Source organism: Grus americana, chromosome 1, assembly GCF_028858705.1.
Source record: "Grus americana isolate bGruAme1 chromosome 1, bGruAme1.mat, whole genome shotgun sequence".
NCBI lineage: Eukaryota > Metazoa > Chordata > Aves > Gruiformes > Gruidae > Grus > Grus americana.
In genome coordinates this window covers 200,616,639-200,634,986 of record NC_072852.1, presented here as the reverse complement: position 1 = coordinate 200,634,986, position 18,348 = coordinate 200,616,639, and the positions used below count along the sequence as shown (strand labels likewise).

General features: G+C 46.3%; 1 protein-coding gene across 3 annotated transcripts in view; it reads right to left on the bottom strand.

Annotated features, from left to right (window-relative positions):
• Positions 1 to 4,526, bottom strand: part of ARHGAP20 (Rho GTPase activating protein 20) — a 61,904-nt gene extending 57,378 nt beyond the window's left edge. For 2 of the 3 annotated variants that reach the window (XM_054812869.1, XM_054812870.1), the window contains exon 1: positions 4,323 to 4,526. In XM_054812869.1, coding sequence (XP_054668844.1) covers positions 4,323 to 4,421 — 99 coding nt within the window. In that variant the 5' untranslated portion in view covers positions 4,422 to 4,526. The remainder of the gene's footprint in view (positions 1 to 4,322) is intronic. The other variant, XM_054812871.1, reaches the window with a different exon arrangement.
• Between the last annotated feature and the right edge of the window lie 13,822 nt (positions 4,527 to 18,348).

Sequence of the window (18,348 nt, the reverse complement as noted above, 5' to 3'; positions counted from 1 at the left end):
GAGATTCCCCCTCACTCCGCATGGATACTTCAAACAGCATTAAGTAAACAGGCAATAATTTGACATATGCAGTTCTTGGGTATTAGATCCCACATGACCTGCCAAGTCCCTCTCTTTCCTACTGCCACCATGAGGGGCAAAAAAACCCCAACACCAAGACTAGGAAACTCAAGAACTAGAACACAGTGGTTTATGTATATTTTTAAATTTCTCTCACAGACAGACAGAGGAAGGATTGCTAATGCTAGTTTGTAATTAAAGCAGCATCAGGAGGCACATCACAACTCTAAGTCATCGTAAACTGGCACAGCCTGTCAAGGTGATTTCAAGAACCAACTATGTGGATGACTTCATTAAAATAAGGGCCTTTTCAGTCCTCATCAGAGATAAAATTGCTACAGGATATGTCTGCGGGATGACAGGAATTGTCCAACTAAACAGTGCGAGAAGTGTTCCTGGAGAGCTGAGATTCCCAGCACTACCAGGTGTGATTTTGGAAGCAACCCACCAGATCTGCAGCCAGGATCATAGCAAACAGGACAGAGACTTGCAGGAAGAAGAAATCTGTGCTTAAGGAGCTTTATGTTTAAAAGGGCATGAGATCAAGGTATCCTCAGCTATAATGGCAAACACATACTTGATTCACCCTTGCAGAGTAAGACAAGTAAAGAGATGAAGATCATATATGACTACTTTACTCTTCCAATATTTGCTTGAATTTTATCCATTTAGTACACTGTTGGGAAACACTAAAATTCTCCTTTCTCTGCCAGTAAACTGTTGCTGTATTTGTGATCAGAATCACAAACACACACACACATTTTTATGGTGATGGGATACCATGTTTCAAGTCTCAAAGCATAAATACTATTTTGCTTAGTGTGCAAAACAGTTAATCTTTTGCACAGATTGTATGAGTAAATATTAAAAATTGCTGAGCCTCCAAAACATTATAAGTAGTCACTTGAAATCTTCAAGGAGGCAGCAAAAAATCTTACGAGTGGCTCCTTGTGTTACCAAATATTGTCTCGTGTAAAATATTCAGGGTTGGTTGGAATCTAACCCCTCCAAGAAGAGAGAAGTGAAACACCAGGAACTTATACATATGGTTAAATGACCGCAGCTGCTACTGCTGACACAGTTACACTAGCATAAAAGATGTCTCTGCTGCATAGTTTGTTTTGATAAATTTGTAGAAATAAGCTCTATCAGTATAATCACTCTTACTCATGTTACTTCAATCCACTTCAGAGTTGCATCAGTTTACTGGTATTGGTTACTAAACTAAACAGTCAGTACAAAACTCCTCTGTAGGTCAACCACACATAGTCCAGTGACTCCAGTAAGTCCAGCAAAGGAGGGGATCTGGTCCAGAATTTTCCAAAAGCATTAACTAAAACACTGCACTTCGATGTCACCTTTTAGCAGGGTGTCTTGAATGCCTTGTAAGCATTTAACAGAGAAAACCTCCCAGTGCCTGCGAGGTAGGTTAGCAGTTCAAACCACTTCGCATGTCAAGAAAATGAAGGGAAATGTTTCCAGGAAAATAGTTTAAATGGTCACACAAAATACATGGAAAAAAGTCCTAGACAATTTCTGTCTCTTGGTCCTATGATGTGATCAAGCATGTGATCCTTCAGCCAAGCGGAAGATGAAGTAGGAGTTCAGACAACCACAGAACAATGTAGCAAATCTCAGCTAAATAAATTTCATTCGAGAATGGTATAGTCACGATAATAAAAAGTTCAGTGGTCACTTAGCATCCCATATTTCGGGGCATTTGTGCCAGAAAGTAAAATAGTTGATGTTAAATAGATATTTGCAACAAAATTGTTCAACTTGACATGCTGTGTCACCAGTATCCAAACTGATTTCTTGCCAACACTTTCTTCCATTTAACTGTATGTAACCAATACAAGCAATGTTATCTCCCTGGTAGTAAGAAAGACTTTCTGTATTATAAAAAAATGATGCTTTGGCATTGAGTGGAAGACAAAGCAGAGGTATAAATAGAGTTCATAGGACCCAAGTAGTAAAAAAGAAACATTTGAAGTGTCACCGAGATTCAGCTTCAGGCAAAATTAGGACTAGCCCAGTGCTGCACTTGCATAAAAGTAGGAATCTTCTTCCCCAGACAGGCACAAAGAGATGGGGTGCTAGTAGTCTCAAGGGAGCACCACGACCGTGGACAAGCAGCTGAGCGGTTGGCTGGATGTTGGCGGCTGTCTGTCTTGGCTGTGCGCGGTGTGCGAAGCTGCCATATGCTGCATGGCCCAGCCAGGGTCTCAAGCTGCTTCTCTGCAGGAGGATTTCCATCTGTACCCCCGCTGCATGTGCCTCCATGCTGAGGAATTCCAAAAGGGCTGCCAAGATCCGTAAAAAGTAATATCCCTGCTCCCTTGTCAGCACTGGCAAAAACAAGGTCTGCTTTCCTTCGACTGTTGGCTCTTGGGAGCAGGAATAGGAAACGCGAGTGCTACCATTAATATTTGTCCTCAGAATGCTAAGCCATGAAGTAGAACTTCTAAGAAAAAAATGTTCATCTTCACAGTACTTGAGCATCCCTTCTTGTTTCAGGCAGGTGCCTGGCATCAGCGCTCTGCCAGGTTGGAAGGTACGTGGTACTCTGTCTTCATCAAAAATGAAAGAAATGATAGAAGAAAAAGCAAAGCTGCACATTTAGCCATCTCCCATTAGATCGCAGTACTTGGAGAGGCTGTCTGTTCCAAGACTTTGTCCGGCTAGGCAGCAGAAGGTACTCCACCACCTTGTGTAGGTGTATCACACTCCTTCTTCAGAAACCGATCAGGTATTAACTGCAGCAATGTGTGGTAGAAATCTTGGCCGAACACTCTCCAGGTAACCATTTCACCACTGGCAGCAGCTGCCATGAGAAGAGGTCCCCAGGGCTACAGTCAGGCTGGAGCATTACATGCCTTGGTGGGACACAGCACACATGGACACATCACATGGAAATGAAGAGCATTGCTCCCCAGCCTGAAGAGTTGCTTCGGCAGGAGGAGAGGGACCAGGACTCCTCTCCGCACCACTGTGCCATGGCCAGCAAAGCCCCAACCACCACTCAGCAGCAGGACTGGACACAAGGTCAGCCTCTACTATTGTTCATCCTAAATTCACGTCACCAGGTGGACAGATTTAGTAAAGGATGCTGCGACCTGGCCAGTCATTCTAATCCTGCCAGCCTATTTGGCAGTCAGTAGTATTGTGCACCTCTAAAGACAAGGCAGTGCATACATTTAAATGTCCTTGTGAGGCAAAATTGGTAAGGCAGGAAGGTACCAGCTCTACTTTGGGTAGAAAAACACTACTGCACTTGCTAAACCAAGGAGAAAAAAAGAGTTCCTGTTTTACACAGTGGGAAGAATGTGGTTATTACAGCTCGCTCGTTACAGCAAAGTAGAAGGCAGAAACAAGTACTTGTCTGTACGCAGAAGTGAGCATTTTGCACTTGATAATGTCAGATGCTGAAAAGCAATTCGAGACATCAAACAGATTTTACAACCAGTTTTGAAGATGGAATGACACTCTTCTGCTATCAATTGTGATATACTTAGAGAGCACAAGGCACTTCTTGGGGAAGCTGCTCTTATATTTCTCTTGTACAAAGCACGTGTGAGAGCAGCCAGCAAACCCCCCTCAGCTCTAGCAAACCCTTCCCTCAGACACACACGCAGCAGATCCCTCTTAGCTCCCCTGGATAATCATTCCACAAACGTTCCCTCAGCTCTCTCTGATATCACCCAGAAAAACCTCCAGATATCCATGGAGCAAAGCCTCCCCTTAGTTCTCCCCAGCACATTCATGCAGCAACCCCCCCGCCCCAGCTCACCGGGAAATCCACGCAGCAAAGCCCCCTGGCTCCACCGAACACCACCCCGCAAACCCTTCCCTAGCTCCCAGGACACCTCTGCAGCAGCGCTCCTCACCTACCCAGACATCCAGGCTGCAGCCTCCCTTTGCTCTCGGGACATCCGTGCAGGAACCCCCCTTAGGTCCCCGGGGTTATCCACCCGGCAGAGCCCCCTGAGCTCCACCGGCACCGCCGCACCCCCAGCTCCCCGGGGCACCCGTGCAGCCAGCCCTTCCCGCGGACACCCCCAGCTCCCCCGACGGTTCCTCCCGGTCCCGGTCCCGATGGCGGTGTGCCGCCCAGCCCTCTGCCCTGGCGGCGGCGGCGCAGGACCCGGGGCGATGCGGCCGCGGATCGCCCGGTGGGGACGCGCTGACCCGCGGGGGCCTCCGGGACCGGGGCGAGGGCCGGGAGGGGGCTTTCCCGCGGGGTCTCCGGGGGGCGGCCTCACCTTCTTGCTGTCGGCGGCGGCGAAGACCCTGCTCTCGCCGCTCACCGAGGACGAGCGGCCCGGCCCGAGGTGCTCCTGTTGCGGGGACATCACGTCCATGCAGCCCCGCGCCGCCGCCCTCCCGCCGCGGGGACACCCGCGCCGCAGCCGCTGCCGCCCGCACCATAGACAGGGCGCGCCGCGCCGCGCCACGCCCCCCGCGGCCACGCCCCCGCTCGCGGGAGACGCCCCATCGGGACACGCCCCTCACAGACCACGCCCCCAACAGGTTCGCGCCCGGTCTGTGGAAGGGGCGGGGGGGAGGAAGGCGACGCGCATGCGCAGCCGCCGGGAGTCGGGGGGGGTGGGGGGAGTGCGGTCGTGCGGAGGAGGGGGCGCGCTCCCTCGCCTTGCGCCTGCGCGTGCTGCAGGGGCGGGGGGCAGCGGTGGGCGCGACCCGCGGGGGGGGCCGGGGGGTGTTGAGGGGTCGCAGCCTCGGGGAGCAGTTGCGTGGCCCCAGGACTGCGGTGGGTGTTGAGGGGTCGCAGCCTCGGGGAGCAGTTGCGTGGCCCCAGGACTGCGGTGGGTGTTGCACTGCCCCAGAATTATCCCCCCCCACCACGTCCCTGCAGAAGGCAGGTCAGAGCAAGACATGGTCCCCTCCAGAGCCCTCCTGAGCGATGGTTCCCATCTGAGGAGCAAGCAGCAGGGTGGGTGTGGGTGTGGGTGCAGTTGCAGGTGTGGGGGTCCCTGGCGTGAGAGGTGACCGTGGCGGCGCTGGCTCCGAGTCCGCTGGGGCAGCCCAGGCGAGGCTGAGGAGATGCCATTGTGCTCCAGACGGCCAGGAACAATGAGGAGGAGGAACCACTAGTTAAGCTAATGGATGGCGTTGGCTCCAGAACAAATGGGTATAAATAGGCTATAAATAAATTTCGCCTGGAAGAAAGCGTACTGATCGTACTGATCGTACTGGTGGTAAGAAGAGGAGGTTGTGGAGGAGCCCTGCCAGCTGGGAGCAAAAGGCGTAGCTCCGACAGCGGTTTGATACAGCTGTTGTGTTTGTACGTTATCGTATACCCTCATTAAATACGGTGTCTTCAACAGCAAGGGACTACTCCTGGTCGCCCAGGAGGTTCTTTCTAGTCCTGTCTTTCTACACTTTGCGAGGGATATTTTTATCTCCAGCCTTTCCAGCTGTCACAGGCTCTACATGCATTTTCTCCCGTGTTGATCACAAAAAAAGCAGAAAAAGAGAGATCCTGCCATCTCAGGTGCAGCTTTTCGCATCTACCACTTCTCTTCTACCAGAAGAAGAGTTTCTCCATCCCTGTGATGAACTGGATTGGGAATTGATCCAGCTTTTATAAGGTTACTTTTCATCTGGAGAACCCAGGCTGGTTCTCCTCCTGGATGCAGAAGTGTCTGTGCTGTTTCCATGACTTGGTGGCAGCTGCTCTTGCCATGTGTGACTGAAATAGCAGTAAATGATGATATTTGGTTCCACGCTAAGTGGGCACCTCAATAGGTTATTTAGGCCCAGCATGTCTGTGATAGTGCATCAGTGACCTCTTGGTTGAGATTGATGTGGGCACTTGCCCTCTCCTTGCACTCTCATTTCTGCAAGTCAGTGCAATCGGGGAAGTGTAAGTAAAGGAATGATGAAATATTAAAGCCTGGCATGCAGTATGAGTGCTTCTGCCTCCTCATGCAGAAGCACTGGGTTTTCCTGGATGCAATTGTTAACTTTTCCTCTTTTCCTCTTAACTTTTCACCTATGACCGTTAGGCCACAAGGAGGTAGCTCTTGGATAACGCCATGCCTGTGTGTCCGATCACAGAAAGCCCACCAGGCTGCCCCTGATAGCTTCAGAAAGAGAAATGGATGGTTAGGGCAGAGGTTTGTATGCATTATGTATGTTAACGTGTCATGAGTTGCACCATTTCCTCTTCATTGAATTTGTATGGTCTTTCAGCTGAAGTGTAAAAACCTTGAAATGCTGCATTCTTGGTATCTGCGCTAATTTACTGACAGATGGTCATACATCACTAAAGCAAACCGGCATATAAAAAACCTTCTGAATTTTTAAAGCATGACTCTCCAAAACCATGATGTCAGCTGATTTTTTGCACCTGGGGGCCTTGGCGCAAGCCACGTGTCATGCCGGGCGGCGCACAGCCGTCCCCGCGCGCCGTGCAGACCTTGGGTGCTCTCGCAGGTTCTCCCACCCCTCTGCTCCCGTCCCCTTGGCCGTGTCCCCGTTTCCCCTCCTTCCACCACGGTGCCGGTCCTGCGGGGGGTTAGCGGCAAGTGGGGAAAAATCAGAGTCGTAGGCTTCGCCTGGCACGCCACCCACGCCTATAAAATCGGGAGGCAAGTCTCTGGTTACTACAGCACAGCACCCAACCCGGTGGGATGCCATCCCCAGGCAGGTCTCCGAGCTTCTGTGAGAGGGCTAAGAAAAGATTTATCAGGGTAGAAAGGAAACGGTACAAAATGTCTATTCAAAGCACGGAGTATATTTAGCAATTTGGCAACCTCCTCCCCAGAAACATTTGCAAGTGACGATATTCTTGGTGACATTTTGGAAATGGGGCTGTAACTATATGTTTATTTTGCAAAGGAAATGTTACATAAGCTTTCCAAAATGCTCGCACATGCTTAGAGGTGTTCTTTTATCTACTACCATGAAGACGTTTCCTGCAGTCTTAATTGAATACTGACTCTTTCACCTACTCGCTGAGATAGATTAAAATCTTGCCATTTGGTGAGCAAGATCGGAGAAGCAGCTTTCTTCTCCGCGCAGCACAAATACGTTTGTGTGCGTATGTGAACATATAGCCGTCAAGTTTTCGTTAGCTGCAGTACTTCCCTGGTGCTAACTTTCCCATACCTTTCATCAGGGTAGAAAAAGCAGATGGGAGGTTTGGGAAGTTTAGTGCTGGAGACCTGGGCTGGCAGAAGTGACTCGGAGGGAGCAGGGCTTCACAAGCCTCGCTTCCCCTCGCTGCGGCACAAACGACGGAGGCACGGCGGGAGCACGCAGGGTACAACAGCGATGTGCAGGCAGCCTGCAGCACCCTGCCTGTAAAAAGACCTCTGGGGTGGAGCTGACAGCGAGCGGGTCCCACGCATTGTGGTGATTAATCTCAAAGGGAAAAAGTAAATAAACAAACTTGCTAAGAACTGCCAAAAACGAGAAACAGGAAAAATAGGTTTTCCCAAAGGACTGTTCAGAGCTTAACCAACATTTTCTTTCTGGCAGATCAGGACTTTGTTTATTGATTTTAGTTTGGATTTTGAGAGACCCTTGAAAATTGGTGTCATGATGGAGGCTGGGGACAGGGTGCAACCGCAGCCTGTGCCGCATCCCCAGTGCTGCCTCTGCCCAACCATTACCCATCTCTGTGCGGAGATTCCCCATGGGAAAAACACTGGATGCAGAAACTCCTGCGTGGGCTGGTGCGGAGCCAGCCATGGGGATGGGGCTGCTGCTGCCCAGACCACTCCGATCCCTGCCACCCCACAGCGCATGCTCTGACATCGGCCAGGGGCCAGGGGCTCTTCACTTCCTCTGACACCACCAACGCTATCCGAGTTTTGACATCAGCCTGGGTATTTCTGACCTGTGTTGGGCTGAAAAATGAAAAACTGAGGTGTGTAACTGCACCAAACCATCCCTAAACTGCACCAGCTATCATCACCACCAGCTAAAATCCTGCTTGAGCCCTGCCCTAAAAAATGACGTAGAAGGCTCAGAAAATAACATGCATGCTCATAGGAAGATTTTCTTTCTGTTGCCTTGGCCACAGTGTTGTGTGAAGAAAAATACTGGGGAGACAGAGGGGGGATTGGGACAGAGAAATATATGGAGGTAGTAGGAAAATCACGTTTGCGCACAAGACAGAGGAGAATTATTCATGGGCAAACCCATCCAGTTGGAAATATGACCTCTGTAAATCTGCCACATTAGGGAAACCCACAGTGAACTGTTAGCAAATGCTAGATACACAGGCTGCAGCTACCTCCAGGTTTTATGAGCTTTCCAAACACGTTAGCACTAGCAGGCATTCCCTTCCAAGAAAATAATGATATCCAAGGAACTATGCAAGGCTAGAAATGAGTGAGCTGTACTTAACTTGCACTGAATGAATGTGATTGTACCAAATCTGCCCCAAAAGGGCACATTTGCCTGAACACTAATTTTATGAACCTCACAACTGCCTCATGCAATTGCAGCCATGTAGTAGATCCGAACTGGAAACTCCAGAGGCAGTTGTATTTCAATGAGATCTGATGCAACGACTTTCTGGTTTCATATCCCAATACCTAGAATCTCGTGCTGCTCATGCATTGTGAGCAGCTAAAAATAGGGCCATATCCTGGACAGATTGGAGCTACGCAGATGGAGAAAAGCCGAGCTAAAAGGAAGGGTTGGAGAAGGAGAACAGGATGGATGGAATGGATGCTGGAACTCAGCACAGGAGCTCTAGCAGCAGGTATTTACCCTACAGTGTGAATCCTTCATTGCTCATCTTCACAGCATTGCTGCTGCTCCTTGTTGAAAAGGTGGTGATAAGCTGAGAACCGTTCTCCATGCTCTGTGGTCCCAGAGGGTCTGGGCAGAAGAAAGCCCAGGTGCCAAGCCCTGACATTCTGTTTAGATTGCAGCTTGCTAATCAAATTGTTAAACCCTGTGTGAGTAGTTGCTAAGTGGAATTCACAAACGTCCTGGGATTCAGCAGTTATTAATGCTTTGTGCAGATAGGTTCACACTAACAGGAAATACCCCATTCTGTCCCTTCCCATGCTCTGAAGTTTACAGGGCCGTTTTTACCAGATGCTCTGCCTCAGAGACTCCGTAAGCGCTGAGAAACACCTCACTTGGGTAGTTCTGCCAAAGCTTGTCAAATAAGCAAAGATCTACCTGCTCTCTCCATCCCACGAATACAGGGTGGCCCCGTGTGAAGGTGGACTCCGAGTTCGCAGCACGTGGCGTGTTTCCAGCAGCAGGGACAAGTGTGCACATTGAATGGGGACCCCAGGTAACAACTCTGCTGTGGAAATGGGGACAGCGCAAGTACTAGGAGGGCTTGAGTGTTGGGTTCTCCACATGGTGTCACTGCTGTGGCCAGCTAGAGCTGTCCTCCCATGGCCACACCTGCTGCCCAGATATGAGGAAAGACTGTCATGACCCAGCCGTACAGAGGAACCTACCAATGATCCTACCAATTCTTAATATCTCTTTCAGCCTTATTACATATGCCGCGTGAAATTCAGTCCAGTGCATCAAAGGGAAGTTTGCCTTTGAAGGGCTGCATGCTTCCTGCATGCAAACGTTGCTCTGATTTAATTAAGCTTGATTTTATAATCAGTGTAGTTAAACCAGTACGATGCTTGTGAGCAAATACAGCTGGCTTAAGCACCTTGCTGTGCACATGCCACCCGTAAGCAAGTGACATTTGGATTTTCCTACCATTCACATTTTCCCTGTTTTTCCTACATCTTACTTCTGATTTTTATGCATTATTTCCTTTGTTCATATTAGTACATTCATTGTTTATTTTTGGTTTCTCTGCGCTGAAAATTTTCTTACAGTCATTGTCCGGAGTTCAATCTTTCAATTGCAAATTGCGAGGCAAAGTTAAAAGTCAGTAACTGGATGTTCATCCATGAGAGACCTTGCACAGGAGCTAAGTATTAGACATGAAAGGATAGCATTTCATTTAAGATAAGGCCTAATCTCTTCCCTTTGTGAGCAACATTTCTCACTGTACCTACTGCACTACTCGAATCCTGGAAAACCCACAGTCTGCAGCACTCACAGTGATGCTCAGCACTGGGGTTGGTTTCTATTTATCAACATATTCTTGAGAAAAGACATCCTATCACCTAAAATTTGATGAGGGGGTGTTTTCAGATGCTTGTCCCAAACTTACGAGTGAAAAGCATGGTTATCAGCATACAGATCATAAATAATATGTACTATTTTTTGTGTCATAGCCAGGTGTTGCTGACAGACTCCCTGGAGCTCCACAAAGCATTGGCCACGTAGACAGCTGAATTCCTATTTCAGTGGGTTGAGGCACAGAGTGATAAATTAGGTAACACGAGTCAGGCTGGCATATATGTGCACAGTGAGAATTATACGTTCATAACAGGAATGTTTATAGTAACTAGAATGGGAAGTTACTGGGGTTGCATTAAGAATAGAGAATCTTTGTTTCAGGGCTGATGGGACTTAAATTTATTGCAAGTAGAAAGTGGACTGTTGACATTGGCTCTTTAGGAAGCACGAAGGAAGCTCCCATGAACGGGGGACCCTTTCGAGTGTAACATGCACTCGTCCATAAAAGTTATCACATTATCATCCACGCTCCGGATTCATTTCAGGCATCGCTTTCTCTCTCTCTAATTCACGACCTAGACAGTTTTTACTGCGAGTGTGTTTAAGAACCCGGAGGGCCATATTTTTTGTCAGTTTGTGTTTTTAACACACTGATGGATTGTATTGCACTTCTGATCCCTCCCTGGATTTACTATTTTCCATTCACCATAGAGAACTCTTTTTTTCCTTACAACCTGCAGGACTGTCAAGCTGTGACTGACAGACATTAAAAAAATCATGGGCAGGATTTTTAGTTGTCCTTTCTAACATGCTGCAAAATTTTTCACTGCAAGAGTGGGATGCTTTCAAAACTGACTCAGATGAATAAAAAATGAGCTAGACATCCTCCCGCTGACTGGGGCTCCAAGAGGAAACGTCTCTATTTTTCTTGTACACAGTGTTGAATTACTCAGTATAACCTGATGTACATATCTTCAGCTTCTGTAAGCCAAGGTGGGAGGCCAAACTTCACTGCAGTCCATCGACCGAGGACTTGGCTGTCCTGCGTGTCTCAGCCTCTATCCACAACCACTAGCGGTTTACAGATTAAATGGTTCATGATACGAGGGCTGAAATTCCTGGATCTTCTAGTTGATGTGGACAATGTGGACTGTCGACCTCCGAATGGAGTTTGGCTTTTTGCAAGAGGCTTTAATCGCTGGAAAGGGGCGGCCAGCCAGAGCGGGGCAGAGCAGTGCCCATGGTCCCTGCCAGCCTCCCACCTCTGCCCCTCCACCTCTCAGATGCTACTTCCAGCATCCTAATGTTTTAAGGGAAAAACTGATGGTTTCAGAGTGTATCCAAGCTGTTCCTGACTCTAACACAGTAGTCATAAGAAGCAGATTTAGGAAGGACCTCAGAAGATCACCTAAGAAGATCACCTAACCTCGTCATCAGGCAGCTCTACCTAGGTCTTTCCTGAAGGCCTCCTGGATAACTTGTTCTTAAAAAGGAGCAGTGATGGGGACATGTGGCCTCCCTTGTGAGCCTGTCTGCATTGTCCCCACAACTGGGAACTATTTTCCCTGATGCCTGACTGAAACCGCCGCCTCCTCGGTTAAGCCTATGACAACTCGGCCTAAGCCCAGGGGATATGAAGAGAGTTTATTCTTTCCTCCTTAGAGCTACCTTCTACATATTTGGACACTATGTCCCCACAATCCTCTTTTCTAGACTAAACAATTCCAAATCCTTCAGCTTTTCCTTGTAGTTGATGATTCCTGGTCCTCTGCTCAATCTTGTTCTCTGAATTCTTTCCATTTGGTAGATTTCCTTTCTAAATCATCATTTCCAAAGGGGGATATGTTTTGTTTGTAAGGACGATGCACATGTGTTTCTCTTCCTTTAACACCTCATCTCCAAAACAAATGTTTCTCTGGTTTTTTATTCACTGAAGGAAGGTGTAGCCATGAGTAGGAGTACAGGGAGGGTGGCAGTCCATCCTTAGTATTTTACAAAAAATACGTTATTCTCCATGATGTGGAAGGCCATTTAGCAAGGCAAAATGTATTAGTCTCACATTGCCTAAGTGTCATTATAACTGTTGAAGCAAGAAAATATATAAAAAACTATTAAAATATTTGGATAGTATAAGTTTAGATAAGATTCCAGCAGATATTCCTATCACTTATTTCTCAATATGAAAGCTGTGACCCAGCATTTCTCCTGAATCAGCAGGATATGGGCCCTGGTTATCAAGCAAAGCTAAATGGTTATCGCTTTTAAATTAACAGAAAGGTGATCGCTACTGAAGTGCATACGTTTGGATGGAAACCTAAGCCGCAGGATAACTTCGGACTTGAATTATTTTAGGATTCAAGCTTGAGAAGAAAAAAAGGGCTTGTAATTGTAATAACTCCCAGAGCCTTCAAACAAAATCTGTTTTTAAAACTTTGTTAAAAATTAAACTTTTTTAGATCACAAAGTAGGAAAAAACAATTTAAAAAAAAAAAGGTTAACTCATCTTAGAAAAATATCCCTTTATCACTCTTTCAGAGTGAAGAAGTTCATTGCTGTGAATGCTCAGCATTTTGAGCAGAGGAGCAGCAGGAGAGGACCTGACGGGGTGGGAAGGAGATGGGGGGCCGAGGAGATGCAGAGCTGGCAGCCGTGGAGCTGCCGACTCACGAAACGCCACGTGCAGCAAGAGGGGACAAGGAGGCGGCAGGGTGGCCGTGGGCACAGCTCTGAGCGTCTGCTCATCAGCAGCACGGGCTTTGCTGGGTTGCTGTCACGGAGATGGTTACGGGCACAGAGCGGGTCGGTGAGGTGGACGGGCAGGACGGGATAGCTCCAGACCGCCTTGCCTGGCCCCCCCTGGCGAGCAGGGAGCAAAGGAACAACTGGATCTTCCCTCAACCTAAAAATAGCGACATAAATATTGTGTATGCATTCATTCTAACTGTTACAAGCGCAGAGTGTGGGAAAAAACCCTAATTAATGTGAGGGATGTTCAAAAGCCATGCTTTCTTTTTCAAGGAACATGACTTCTTTTCCTCAGATGCTTTTTAATATTGCACTCAGACGATCTAGTTCTCAGAGGGGCATTGTCTCCGGAGGACCATCAGGCATGGGGTCGGATAGCTGGTCACCATGAAGTAAAGGTGGGCGTGCATAGCATCAGCAATATAGCATTACCACGCATCACAATACTTTGCACACAACCCTACAAGAACACCTTACAATTATTTTAATGTGATTGGGATATAAGCTAATGGCAGGCCTGAGGAGAAATAAACCATGTAGCATAGATGATCACTCTTAGATGCCCTGGGATCAACTTCTTGGGACAACACGCAAGCCTACCAGCTTCACATCTTATGTATTTGCAGTTGTCAAAACATAGTTGGCTGTGGGGATGTGTACTTGGTCACAAAAATAAAAAAAAAAAAACAGGCTAAAATTAGTGTCAGGAAGAACACTGTGCATTTATTAAGAAGAAACCTGAAATAGTAATCACAGGACTATCATGTTGATTCTGCTGCCGTTCAAGGTTCACAGCTTAATTCTGCACTAAAGAGGTTTGCTGTTGGCTCAAAGACTTACAGGTCAGTGGAAACTGTTGATCCTGAGAGGCTTGTCAAGAAAAACGAGTGAATTACAGGTTTTGGCCAAGTCATGTGCTTACCAGGCCAATTTTGGTAACCAAGGCAGCAAAAAATCCATTTCAATGAACTGAAATTAAAATGCATATAAATGTACAGTCTAGGTTTTGCAGGATTTTTAATGCTTTGTGGTATGACATAATGGCACATATTTTTATGTCCTCAGAACAATTCTGCTGGTTTCAAAAGGTTGAGCTGACACTGATGTCACATTATCCATTTATTCTACAATATATTCCGGCCTTGCGCTTTATTTAATGCTTTGCAATGTTATTTAGATATCATAATTTTACAGTTACCTCACTGGATCGATGAGGAGAAGTAAAAAGCTGCCAAAGGAAGGTTATTTCACACACAAAGTCGTCAGCAGCCCAGTCCTTTCCTAGCTTACCTTTCCTTCTCCTCCACCTGAATGCAAACCCATTAAAAATGGTCCAGGAAACCTCCACCTCTGCATTCACACGCAAGATGCTCATAAATCGTATTTCTTCAGCAGGGGTTTATAATCTGATGTTAATGAAGGCTCTGGGGTAACACTGTGTTTCAGAAGGAACCGGCGCCAGAAAGGAGGTTGATGTATGGTTGCATTCCTCCAGCGTTATCGGTGGAAACCCTCTGATTTACATCAGTGCAAGAGCTTTCCCGTTCTCTTTAGTTCAAAAGTTTCTATTGGCAGGATAATAAAAATCCCCCATCGCATCTCGTGAATAGTTTACGCTGCAAATTCCAGAGCCTTGGCTGCTCCACCGCACGGGTCCCAAAACACAGCAGCCGTGCTGCTTCCCATCTGCTGCCAGGTCCTTCACACCACTCCAGCAGCATGAAAGGTTCCTCATCTCACATGAAGGATGCCTTTCATTTAAGATCCCTTTCCAGCACTGGGTGAGTGGGAAGAGGCCAGAGTGCAGATGCAAAGCTGTGCTGCAGCCTTGCAGGCCTTTGTGGGGAAATTTGGTGGGTGCTTCGCTAGGTGATGTGGTGGTTTGCAGGGCATAGGAGCTGCTCCTGTGTCTCGTAGGTCTTGACCTGAAGGATTAATGCCAGATCTTTATGTTGTAACGTAAAAGCCCATCTCTTAAACCCCAGCTCCTCACACCATCCAGCAGATCAGGGTCACTTGCAGACTCATTAACCTGCTGAATAACCACGATATGCTGGAATACTGCAGCCCCCGCCTGACTCCCCACCCTTTCAAACCCTCTGAAAACAGAGAGCTGCTGGTGGTGTCTCACCCCCAGCCACCCCTGGCCACCCCACAATACCAACACACCCCATCCCCATCTCCCTTTGTGTCCATCCCCTCTAATTTGGGGTGGCCACCCTGCATTTCGAAGCAGTCACTGCTCACTATAGACCAAACCACACTCAGTGAGGGGGACAAATATTTTCAGCTATGTCTTCATCTGCTGCCTAAACCAACCCAAAAAAGAATTTCTTTAACCTCTGTGTCTTAGAAACTGCGGGAACAAAGGTGAGCTTGGCTTGTCAACCTGTGGCTTTGATGGCTTTATTGCTTAACTGGCGTATATGGATTGGTGTGTAATTGGCATATGAGCGTTAGCTAATGAATTATGTGCATGGCAATGGGGATAACAATGATTTACAGAGAGTTGCACGAAAAGGCTAGCAATCAGAGCAGGCTGATTACTGAAAGCTCCTTCTTTTACTCAGGGCTTTGAATACTTCGAAGTATGGTGGTAAAATAAATACCATGTTAGGGAATAGTATCCTGCTGCTAGATTAATACCTAAATGATATCATGGAAGGATTTCCATTGTAAAACTGATTTTCTTTCTGGCCTATATATTGATCGATGCGGAGTGGGTATCATTTTGTCTAGTAGTTGTTGCTGTTGTCAAGTGGTAATGATCCCAACCAGGAGCTTTCTTGGCTCAAATGCCACTCAGCTCCCTGCATAAAGCATTGTAAATTTACAGGTGCCAGACATTATATCAGCTGCAGTGCACATTTTTCATATTGACCAGTAAAGTTGCAATGTTCATTTTTGAGTGGTACCAAAGAGTTACTGGAGTAAAAGCTCATATTCTCACAATACTCTAGAAAATTTCACAGGATGGTGATGACTATAAAACAAAAAATGAAGTGCAGCTCAGTAGAACGATTGTGGCTGATATAAAGTCACTGGTGTCGTAGCTGTCCTGCATGAGGTATGACAGGGGTGGTGGTATCCAAAAAACTCCAAGAACTTTGCTTTTGCTTGATTTCAAAGTTTTCTTTCCACATAATCACTTCTTCCTCTTCACTTTCTACAGTTACCTACAGCCAAGAATATTTTCCAAGGCATAAAAACCCATATTTTCCCTTGTGTCACCCCAATTTATTGTTTGTTCATCTTTCTGAATAGCTGCTAGCATTAGTCATTTGTTCCCAGTGGTGCTCACGTCCTGCCTGTGCCTGGGGGACTTTGGGGACAGCTGGCAGCAGAAAGCAGGCTCTGGGCCAGGTACTTCATTCTGGACAATATATTGCCCCTATCTGCAGGTTGGCTACCCCTGGTCTTGGCTGTTAGACCCAGTTTTTCCGTACGAATGAATCAAAGTCCGGGCTCTCTGGTCCTTCGTGGGGCTTCTCTACTAGATGTTTCGTTATCCTTCATAGCTCTTTGTTTGTAGCTCTCCTGCCAGTTTTCAATCCACATGACAATGTTCATTTCCAGGCCAATTTTGATTATTATTCTTTGGTGTGAGATACCCTATCATTTGCTTTGCTAAAATCCCAGAATATTTCCTTTACGTCATTGCCTTTGTCCAGTAATGGTAAAACTCCATCATAAAATGTAATCAAGATTGTCTGGCAAGATCTTTTATTTAGAAACACATGTGACTTATTGCACATAATTCCGCTGCCCTCTTGATTTTTCATGATTATATTTTCAATCTTAATGTTATATTAATGTTGAGGGAAGGGACACGCACACATTTGTTTCATACCTGACCAATCATTTTTTATGCATTTACACATGTCCTATAATGCAGAGCACATATGCAAGGGAGCTATGTTATTTTTCCATGTGGTTTAGGCTGTTTGTTTATTTTATCATTAATTCTCAGTGAGAAGGTCATCTTTTCCCCCAGATGTTTATTACTTTCGCAAACCAAAAAAGATTTTTCTCATAACTTGCATCGCAGATCTAATACTTGTAAAATGCACGAGCAATGCCAACGCAGTAATGGTTTCAAGAGCTTTCTATACACAGAGATGTGGTTTAGCACCATGCCACGGCTTACCACAATTTAGCAGAGAGACGTAGCTTTTAATCAGTAAACCAAGTCTTGGCCAATTTGAAAACACAGTGCTTTGGGGGAGGAAGATTTGGGAGAGATTTGCTGCACTGGTTTCTTTCAGCTTTTCTTTTTACTTCCAGTTCTATAAATTCTTATCATAGATTCCCAGCAAGGAGAAAAAGGATGACAGTCAGGAAACATTTGGATGTTGACAAATCAAAGAGTAGTCCAAATTTGTCAATTATATTTTCAACCTTAACCTTTATACCACTCTGGGCCTTTTTTAGGTATATATGCATTTCTGAAAATGAAAAGTGCATAAGCTTGGAGATTTCTGAGGTTAAATGTATTATCTCCACTCAAGAATTTTCCCTCTGCAGAGTTTTTGATCATTTTGGGAGTAGTCAACTACTTCTGCGTAGTTTACTACTGACTGCAAGGAGAGCAGACTTGGAAATAAACTCATATATAATAGAGAACTGACAGGGACAAGTAAATACATTATAGTTTCATACATCTATGAGCCTGGAGGGGTGTATATATGTGTGCACGTTTTGTTCTTGGAAATCTTAGAAACATGTTTGATTGAGGAGATGAAAGATGTATTCAGTATATAATGTAAAAATGAACTGGTTGTTTGGAAGGGGGTGGCTCGTATATCTGATATGTCTGAAGTTGAATTTCTTCAAATAGAGTCTCTATTTTTGCCTTGATAACATGAAAACACTGGTGGGACTTGCCAGAGAGATTTATTTTACTAGCTGAAAGCTGAGTAGGCATCTCTGAGCAGCTGGTGGTAAGGACAGGAGATAGGTTGAATTAAATCACCATAATCAACAGGGTTTGATTTAAGGAGAAAGAAATTTTTTTAATGACATCAAATTCCACTTGTGACATTTTCCTCAGCAGAGACAAGCTGTAACTACTTTACGTCGAGCAACATATAAATCTTTTGATCTGGTACAATAATAGCCAAGATGTCAGAGATAATGTTACTTGATTTAGAGTTTGTGGCACCCACTTGACAAGGAGAGGCGAGAGCCACACCACAGCAATAATCAGACCAAACTTTGGGACAGAAACAGTTTGTTTCTTTTCCTCGTTGTGGGATCTTCACTACAGGCAAGTTCGTGCTAAACCAATATTTTACGTCAATCATCCTGCAGGCAAGGACAGCAGCTGTCTGCAATTCAGCACTTTTGCAAGTTTGGCCCAGAAATGTTTTCAACTGAGTTTGCTGCACTTGCAGAGAGACTGAATTTCACACGAGCCGCCATCCCACGTGCGTGGCTGGGCAGACTTTGGGCTTCACC